Source organism: Myotis davidii, unplaced genomic scaffold (genome assembly GCF_000327345.1).
Source record: "Myotis davidii unplaced genomic scaffold, ASM32734v1 scaffold444, whole genome shotgun sequence".
NCBI lineage: Eukaryota > Metazoa > Chordata > Mammalia > Chiroptera > Vespertilionidae > Myotis > Myotis davidii.
The window spans coordinates 79,347-89,698 of NW_006294767.1; the positions used below are offsets into that span (position 1 = coordinate 79,347).

Sequence of the window (10,352 nt, forward strand, 5' to 3'; positions counted from 1 at the left end):
ACCATCTCACACCTTTCATGGTTATCATCAACAAATCAACAAACAAGTGCTGACAAAGATGTGGAGAAAAAGGAACCCTCATGCACTGCTGGTGGGAATGCATACCAGTGTCAGCCACTGGGAGAACAGTATGGAGTTTCCACAAAGAGTTAAAAGTGGAACTCACCACCCCCCCAAAAAAAGGTGGAACTCCCTTTTGACCCAGTGATTCCGGTTCTAGGAATATATCCCAAGTAACCAGACACACCAATCAAAAGTATATATGCACCTCTTTGTTCATAGCAGCACAATTTATCATAGCTAAGATTTGGAAACAGCCTAAGTGCCTATCAGCAGATGAGTGGATTTAAAAACTGTGGTACATCTACACAATGGAATACTATGCTGCTATAAAAAAAGAAGGAACTTTTACCATGTGCAACAGCATGGATGGAACTGGAGAACATTATGCTAAGCAAAATAAGCAAGTTGGAGAAAGATAAATATCACATGATCTCACTCATATTCTATATAATAACCTAGGTGTCACGCCATCGTGCAACGCCCTCACAAGATGGCCAGCAGGGGAGGGCAGTTGGGTGCGACCAGGCCTGCGGGGGAGGGCAGCTGGGGGCGACCAAGCCTGTAGGGGAGGGCAGTTGGGGGCGATCAGGCCGGCAGGGGAGTGGTTAGGGGGAGATCAGGCTGGCAGGCAGAAGCGGTTAGGGCAGTGGTTCTCAACCTTCTGGCCCTTTAAATACAGTTCCTCATGTTGTGACCCAACCATAAAATTATTTTCATTGCTACTTCATAACTGTAATCTTGCTACTGTTATGAATCGTAATGTAAATATCTGATATGCAGGATGGTCTTAGGTGACCCCTGTGAAAGGGTCGTTCGACCGCCAAAGGGGTCGCAACCCACAGGTTGAGAACCGCTGGGATTAGGGGCAATCATGCAGGCAGGCGAGCTGTTAAGAGCCAACATTCCCAGATTGTGTGAGGGATGTCCAGTTGGGATTAGGCCTAAACCAGCAGTCGGACATCCCCCAAGGGGTTGTCCCAGATTGGAGAGGGTGCAGGCCAGGCTGAGGGACACCCCCCGCCCCCGCCCGCACAAATTTTGTGCACCGGGCCTCATATATATATATGGCTAATATACAAAGTGTCCCCTTGGGAGTTCGACTGGGAGACCAGGAATACCATGGCTCGCTATGACATGCACTGACCACCAGAGGGTGGTGCGGAATGAAGGAAGGCCCTGGCCAGCAGCTGGTAGCCAGGGAAGGAAGGCCCTGGCCAGGGAGACCCTACCCAGGTACGAATTTCGTGCACCAGGCCTCTAGTGTGGGGTATAATAATCAACATAAACTGATGAACAAAAATGGATCCAGAGACAAGGTGGCACTGAGCAGACTGTCCAACCTCGGGGGAAAGGCAGGGGAGGGGGGATTAGAAGTCAACCAAAGGACTTGTATGCATGCATATTAGCATGACCAAGGGACACCGACACTGGGGCAGTGGGGGCTTGCCCTCGAGGGTGGGAGTGGCCGGGGGGTTAGTTGGGGAAAAAAGGAGACATGTAACACTTTAAAGGATTAAAAATAAAATGTGAGTTCATTTAAACTGTATTTTGAGTGAAATATAGGAAATGTATACACAATTCAGATTTTTAAATCTTACACGTCTTAAACACACTACGTATCTCCTTCATTTCTGATATACTTTAACCCTAGAATTAAACTATTTTTTTTGCCAATCTATAGGCACACTGGCCCACTTCTCTGAAAGGACCTTGGAAAAAATAAATATGCTAATTTAACGCAGACTAATGGTAAGGACAGTGGGGGGGAAAGGGTGAATTTCAAAATCTTAGCAAAATTTCGTTTCCCAGAAGATATAATAAAGACTTATGTCACTTGTATAAATTCAGAATGCCTTTTATATAGAAAAATTATATAAAAAATTGCACTTGTGCATAACTCTTAGAAGAAGTAAACTCTAGCTGCCTTGGAGAAGAGCCTCCTTCACAGAAGTTTCTCCAACGCTCAGAGTCAAAGGAGGGTCTGCAACATTTGAAAAAGAAATTCCAAGTCTCCGTGAGGTCGACATTAGTAATGAGCGATGAGAGAATGTCAAGGTGGCTGTGAATGCAGGGAACTCAGTCTCAACATCCTTGAGAGAAGAGCCTCAAAGAGATTCCAGCTGAAGAAAGTAATGTCCTGGCAAAGTACTGATTTCATTAGTACGATAAACACCAGAGGAACAGGTGTTTATACATTCAACACACTGTAGACAGCGGAGGAAACGGATTTTGCTTGCTAACAACTAGCTTCTGATGCTGATGTGATATATAGCCTTTGATGTGACCCTGTAGGAGAAAAACAGAGGGTTAGTTTATGTTCCTGAGTCACATCACTGATGTTGAGAGAGTTAATTACTTATTCTTCTGACATAAGCATTCTTCCCCAATCATAGTGCAATTCAAGTCATTGGGAGAACAATGAATAAAGTTATATATGGAGAATATAGAAATATATATTATATTCACCCACCCGAACCCTCTATAAAGCCCTTTGATTATCATGGTATTTCCTGGGATACAATTAATTCTGTCAGAAAATACTTCACAAAGGAAAAGGGTCTGATAACAACTTTAAGGACAGTGCATCAAAGCTTCACATTCTAGACCAGCGGTTGCCAACCAGTGGTCTGTGGACCACTGGTGGTCGTGAGGTCTGAAAGGTTGGGAACCGCTGGTTTAAGGAAACCTTTGGAGCAGCAGTCGCCAACTGGTGGTCCACAGACCATTGGTGCTCTGAGAGGTCCAGAAGGTTGGCGACCACTGATCTAGACCAAGTCCTAACCTGAACCAAGAAGCTCACGCACCATGTATATCAGGTTGGCTAGAATACACTGGACTTCATCAATGTCCACGTCTTCCACTTGCATGAATTTCAAAGCAACTAGAAAAGCATCCAGAGATAACTGGTGTGTTTTGAGTAACAAATACCTGGAAGAGGGAAACAGAAATTCACACTAGTTACCAACAGGATGCAAGTACTTCAAAAGTTAAGAAAAAGAGCACTAAGTCAGTAGAAAACACATCTTCTACGAAACATACCACTAGGAATGAAAGGAATCTTCCACCTATTAAATACACTCTAAAAAGAGTTATTAAATACTAGAGGCCTGGTGCACGACATTCGTGCACTTGGCGGGGGTGGGGATGGGGGGGAGGGTGTGTCCCTCAGCCCAGCCTGTGCCCTCTTACAGTCTGGGAGCCCTTGGGGAATGTCAGACTGATGCCAGGAGAGGGCCTAAGCTGGCAGTCGGACATCCTTAGTGCTGCCGCGGAGGTGGGAAAGGCTCCTGACACTTCTGCTGTGCTCTTCAGCCCTGAGCCCGGCTTCTGGCTGAGCGGCACTACTCCCACTGTGGGAGTACACTGACCACCAGGGGGCAGCTCCTGCGTTGAGCATATGCCCCCTGGTGGTCAGTGCACCTCATAGCAACTGGTTGTTCCACCGTTCGGGTAATTTTTATATTTTATTATATAGGGTAATTTTGTCTTCTCAATTTGAAAAAGCCACTAGTACAAGTATAATTTTTTATATTTACTGAATATTTCAAGGAATCTAAGATGAAGGTATTTTCACACTGTGCCATCTCTGAAATCTTAAAATGGATTCGATGAAATATGGTCCTTGCCATTTTTTTATATACTCTTTACAGCTATAAAAAGTCTGCCTTTGTTTGAAGTTTCTTAACTGAGATCCTGTTAGGACCAGGCCTTGAAGAAGTCAACTTCCAGTGTTACATGGATAAAAACAAACAACTGCAGAAGAATTCAACTTTCTGACAGACAGGAGTGGCAGGGAGAGGTTTAATTATGAATAAAGAAAATGAACAACTCTGTCCCACACGCTCTGATAAAATGTGGAATATTTTATTCTTAGGGCTGGTGTTTTAAAATATCTATTGCTAAGTTCTCTTATCATGCATACCCCGAGTTATCCCTCCCACAAGTGAGCCTTTGCTCACACACTGTGTGGCACCAATGCCTGGAGGCAGTGGGCGGGCCGGGGAATTTTCACTTTATTCCACACAATTAAAGGAAAAGTGATGGGACCTCGTCCACACAGACTGACATCTCCATCTCAGAAGACACAGCACCTGTTACTTTAAGTTTTCATAACCTGACAACTCTACATGAGTCATACAAAGAGTTTCAACTTATTACAAAAATACTCTGCTTACACTTTCTTAAAAAGATTCCTGTAGGTGATGATCTTCAGCTTTTCAAGGATAAGGAAGATGCCACAGCGAATAAAGAAGGTCTCATGCTTCGCTAGAGCCTCGTTCAATAGAAGGAGATTGCCTTCACTGGGTGAAGGGGAAAGATGAACAAACATGGTCACAAAACAAAATCCCAGGATGAGATCACAACAAAAGCAATTGGTTCAACACTTAATTGGTATGTGAAATTTTATTAATTTTATATTTTAAAAAATCCCAAATAGAAAAGAATAAAATACTCTACCTTACAGCTCTGGTTACTTCAGCAAACTGCATGAGATGATACTTTTTCAAAAGCTCAATGGTTGGCATATGACCCTAAAACAAAGAGTCAATTTTCCAGAATAAGAGCCCTTTCTTTTTTAACAGAATTTGTTTTTTTGGGTGTTTGTTTTTTGTTTTTTTTGGTTGTTTGCTTTGTATTTTTTTAAACAGAATTATTTTTGATAAAATCCTTATCAAGGAACTAAGTTTTAAAAACTTGCAAACTTGTATTTCTTAGAATTTCTTCTTAAGTAGCTGAACAAGGTTTGAAAACATCATAGTATGCTAATGGAAGAAACTGGTCTAGAAATCAGAAAACCTTGGTATAATACAGTTGTGTCATTCAGTTACATATGACCTTGATCTTGACCTTCCCATGTCTCTTGTCCTTAATATCATAGGAGGGAAGTGATAACTGAAGAAATTTCTAAATTCAGATTTAGAAATACAGAAACAACCTTTAGAAGAATAAAGCTTAAAAAAATTATCTTCTTTGTTTCTGTGAAGGATAGTTAGAAGTAGAAAGGGTATGTACAACATTGTACCTTTGCCAATACAAGCTATCATGAACTAAAATAATTTTAACCAAATGTGTCCACTGCTTTGATAAACTTTTAAAAAATGTTAAATGGGAGGATAGAGACGTCTATCTATCACTTTGAGAATGTTTTAGCCAATTAACATATTAGTTATTTTTCACTTCTTGTTAAGTACCAAAAATAATTTTTGGTGACCAAATAAGACACCTACAAATAGGCTGGAATGACATTTTCCGTTCTTGGCTAATCCATTTCTATTTTTATGGGGAGTAGAAATAATATGAATTTATTTTATTTGTCCTACATTACGTTAAATTTCTTAATTAGATACTTTAAATAGGAAGGAAATACAAACAAAGCCTTTAAAGAAGGATCTGGAAGTGTCAATCATGAAGATACATGGTTCAGGCTACACACAAAGCTATTCTTCCTCTATTCTGGGGTGAGCTCATATGCAGCTCAGGTTGTGATCAACTACAAACCATCTATAAGCTTCTACAAAGTCTATAAGTTTCTTGAAAGCAAAGGGGTCTTTAAGAACTGAATAACTCACCAATAGCATCTTTACTGGGAGTAAATATATCAAAATCATCCTTTTGTTCTTCTGACTTAAACGGTGACAGTGTTCAATGGCAAAGGACAGGTACTCCTCGGCTGCAGAGATATCGGCAAAAGTCAGACAAGAGCATCTTTTAAAATATACAGCTACTGAAGCTCCCTCTATGCTCTTTATCCTGCCATTTATCCTTATACAAAGGTTCTAAAGTTTTCAGAAACTATAAACGTCTACCATTAATACTGATAATTCATTTCTTGTTGTTGGGCATTAAAAACACTCGAACCTTCAGAGCAAAAACCTATCAATGCCTTAATAGACTTCAATATAATTTAAAAGTTTTTCTTCTTATGCTTCATAACTTAAGAAAAAAAAAGCAGTGATGAAGAATAACCAAGGAAAGTCCATTTTCCAAAGTCCTACATCTATGAAATTTTTTTTGTGAAAGAAAATTTGAAATTGGGTCTGTATATGCCTATAGAATAAAAAATAAGATGAAAGAGCTGTTATTTTTGTTATCAGAGAATCCATGGCTATAAGACATGGGGAGAGAAAAGTGATCTATCTTATATTGCCTGAAGTTATGTTGTTTTGTATGCAAATAGCTGTTGAAGAGGTGAATTCAAAAGTCTGGTCTGAGTACAATAAAAGAAGTTATAAAGAACCACCTCATGCCAGTTAATCAAAAAGTCTAAAAAGAAAAAAACTGGCATCATGTTCTTGAGAAAGTTAATGATATAAATTGCACAATAATGTAATTTCACGAAAGTGCCATTCTGATGTGGTAATGACACCATCGCCTATCGCCACAAACACCAAAGACAACACCAGAACAAGGACACATTCCCACTGCTCGCCTGGGCATTCCATGGGGGATTTCTAAGCAGCAAGCTAGCAGCTGAGCTACCTGCTGCCGCAGTCTCCACGTCCTGTGCCAGCATGATCAGCACAGGCAAAGGGAGAAAACAATTACTCTTATCAAATGCCAAGAATACTGCTGCTTACTTCCTCACGGAAAAAAGATGTCCAGAATAACTGAGAGTCTGCATGTATTTCAGAGACCCAGCATGGATTAAGAAACTTCAAATACAATTTTCCTTTTATTTAACCAACTTTAGTGTCAAAAATAAACAAACAAAAAATAACCTGAACTTGGTTTACACCTATATTCCACTTTAAGTAATAATAAATTGTAATAATTGTGATCTCTAAAACTACATCACAGAGTTGTTCAGAATGCAATGGCTTTAAAATACTGGAAAAAATGATTAACAACATACCTTGTTTAAAGTCACTATCAAACATGGCCTTTCGTCCAACATAGTACCTGTATGTTACTCTCTGTGCTGTGCTATAATCTTCTTTCAGATTTGAGCTGTCGATGGCTCTGATGAGAGGTTTACACAAATGGAGTTTGTTGATCTATAACAAATTACAATCCACTAAACATGTTATTTAAAAAAAAAACAGTCAGGACCAACTTAAACTTCTACTTTACTAAGCATATGCAACCTTAAACTGGGAATTACAAAACCCATTACCATCATCAAAATTGATCATATAATACTAAAATAGAAACAGAGGCCATATGGCACAGATTATATCCACTTGAGAAAGCGCTAAGAAGAGCATCAGGCAGAAGTGCTTCCAGGGCAGATGTTCCCTCCGAATGAAGGCCCCCCACAGGGGCCAGGGCCAGCCGCTGGTGTGTGACATAGCCGCTCTTCACCTGGCCAACTCATGTAGCAAAGAATGATTTCTTCACCCATTCACAGGCCCCTATGTTCTGGCAGAAGGCTCTGGAGTGAAACTCCTCACTGAAAGCCCAGTTCAGCACACCAGCACACTGCTCAATACGCAGGCACCTCAGTTTCCCCTGGAGCTAAAGGCTTACCTCATATGGCCCAGGTTTTTGAAACAAAGTCCCAGGTTTTTGAAACAAGGCGACACTTCTTACAATAGTGCCTTGCACTTAGCAGGCACTCAACAAATGTTAACTCTTAGAATTACAAATATGGCTAGGTGATGACCATTTCCCAAGCAATGCCAGGGGAGCTAGGTGATAAGTAATAGAAATGGTATCGGGGAAGACAGGAGAAAGAAATTTACACACTATTCAAACAGAAGCATACCTTAAAGTAAATCTTGAATAACTGATTCACCAGAAATAGCATTCCCCACTTCTTAGAATCCTCTATACCAGCACGACTATGGGAAAAAATTTTTTATCCAGTTACATAGGAAATAAGAATTATATTTATAAATTACAAAATAAACTGTCTAAACAAATTGATATGTTGAGATAAAATCTTACAGCTTAAGTCATATATGAAATAAAACAACATTTTGAAAGAAGATGTCTTATCTAATAGGTAAAATTGAAGAGTCCAAACCAGGAATTCTAACCCCAGATAATTATTAGGTAATACACTCCCTCTGCTGCAGCACCTGAAAACTGCCTAGTTTGCAGTAATAGTATGTAAAAGCTAATCGTTATAAAGCATTTTATGGTTGTTTTTCATTTTTTCGTAGTGTCCTTTGAAGCACAGAAGTTTTTTTATTTTGATGAAGTCCAATTCATCTATTTTTCCTTTGGGTGCCTGTGCTTTTGGTTTCACAGCTAAGAAAACCATTGCCAAACCAAGGTCATGAAGATCACTGCTGTGCAGGAACACATAATCAAACAGAAGTTCAAGTATTTATGTAATCAATGTTTCCTGAGGGCTACCTTGGTGTGAGAGACACCATGTGAAAGCCGCATACATGCCCTCACAGACTTTGAGATCGAACAAACATCATCCAAGCATCACCAAAATAATTACTTTTGGTGAGTGTAGTGAACACAAAGTACAGGCTGTCATGAAAGTTTATGGGAGGCGGAAAACTGTGAAATAAGCAGACCACCAGATGAAAAGCTGGGAAGACAGGCCAGGCAAAGGGATGGCAGTGTGGAAAGCCTCGGTGGGGAAGCATTGGGAGGAGCTGCTTTAGTCCAGCTTGGGTGCAATGGTTTGAGGTGGGGCTGGTGGGGACAGAGTGGTGAGAAATGAGAAGCTGAAACACTTTTCTGGGGACTAGAGATTTTGTTTGTTTATTTACACATGGAAAGCTTTTCTTTTCTTTGCTTTAAAATATCCTAAAACTCTCAAATAAACATAGCTTTATGATGGGTGAAGAGATGGAGTTTCAGGAGAAAAATGGAAACTCTAAAGTAGAATCAGATGGAAAGTCTAGAAGCAAAAATTAAATAGTGGTCCTAGCTGGTTTGGCTCAATGGCTAGAGTGTTGGCCTGAGGACTGAAGGGTCCTGGGTTCAATTCTGGTCAAGGGCACATGCCCGTGTTGTAGGCTCAATCCCCAGGAGGGGGTGTGCTAGAATCAGCCAATCAATGATTTTCGTTCATCATTGATGTTTCTATCTCTCTCTCCCTCTCCCTTCCTCTCTGAGATCAATAAAAAGATATTTTAAAATAAATAAATAAATACTAATAAGAACAGTCAACTTGAGGCCAGGTCAACATAAATTACCCAAAATGAAAGAGAGGGAGAGGAAAGATTAGAAAACAAACAGTGTATCAGTGCCCTGTGGAATAATATCATGTAGTATAATGTACATGTAACTGGAGCCCCAGAAAGAAGAGAGAAAGAATGAAAGAAAAAGCAGTTGAGGAATATAAAAAATTAAATTTAGGAAAATCTATTAAGAAACATCAACTTAAGATCCAAGAAGCCCAAGGAACCATAAACAAGAAAAACAGGAAAATACATAGGGTGCCCGGGCCAGGTGGCTCAGCTGATTGGAGCGTAGTCCCATATACCAAAAGGCTGTGGGTTCAATCCTCAATTGGGATGTGAACGGGAGGCAACTGATTGATGATTCTCTCTCAACCTCTAACCCTCTCTCTCTAAAAATCAATAAAAACATATCCTTGGGTGAGGGTTAAAAAACAACAACAACCATGAGGTACATGAGGGTCAAACTACTGAAAGCCAAAAGTGAAGAGAAAAAAAGGCAAAGGAAAGAGTCATTACATACCAACAAACAACAATAAGAACTGACAACTGACTTTTCATCAGAAACATAGAAAAGCTGATGAAATGACATTTTAAAGTCTTAAAAGAAAAAAGTCCAATCTAGAACATTCCACCTTGCAAAAGAATCCTTCAAAAATGAAGACAGAATAAAGAATTTCAGAAAAAAAGCTGCGAATTCATTGTCAGCAGACCAACACTAAAAGTCTCAGAGAAAAGAGAAATGATACCAGATAGAAACTCAGATCTACTGTATAGGAAATATTAAAGAGCTCAAATGGCAGATACGTGAGTAAGCATAAAAGTCTATTTTTCTCTTATTTCTTTACTACACAATTTACTGTTAAAAGCAAAAAATAAAATGACTGTGGGGTTACACATATGTAGAAGTCAATGTCAACAACAGACAAAGGGCAGGGAAGGGGCAATGCTTTATGACAGGAGACTGATAATATGTCTCCAAAACCTTACTCACGTGTCACTGGCACAGACTCGGAAACAGCTCATCAACAACTCAGCAGCTTTTTCCAACATGTCCCCAACTTTGCTTTTTCCTTTCTTAACCAACTGCTGATCTGCCTAATAGAATATAAAAACATTTACTTTTTATTTCTGCTAGATTTCTTAATTAAAAAAGAAAATCACAGTGCAGCTAGAAGCAAAAAAAAAAAAAAAAAAAAAAGG

General features: G+C 39.7%; 1 protein-coding gene across 1 annotated transcript in view; it reads right to left on the reverse strand.

The window, feature by feature from the left end:
• Positions 1–1,902: 1,902 nt before the first annotated feature.
• The window catches only part of PCID2 (PCI domain containing 2), a 24,247-nt gene continuing 15,797 nt past the window's right edge, over positions 1,903–10,352 (reverse strand). Inside the window, exons 7-14 of the mRNA XM_006769293.2 lie at positions 10,144–10,247; positions 7,769–7,844; positions 6,917–7,058; positions 5,634–5,734; positions 4,522–4,595; positions 4,239–4,364; positions 2,868–2,991; positions 1,903–2,349 (exon numbers count right to left, since the gene is read on the reverse strand). Coding sequence (XP_006769356.1) covers positions 2,260–2,349; positions 2,868–2,991; positions 4,239–4,364; positions 4,522–4,595; positions 5,634–5,734; positions 6,917–7,058; positions 7,769–7,844; positions 10,144–10,247 — 837 coding nt within the window. The 3' untranslated portion in view covers positions 1,903–2,259. The remainder of the gene's footprint in view (positions 2,350–2,867; positions 2,992–4,238; positions 4,365–4,521; positions 4,596–5,633; positions 5,735–6,916; positions 7,059–7,768; positions 7,845–10,143; positions 10,248–10,352) is intronic.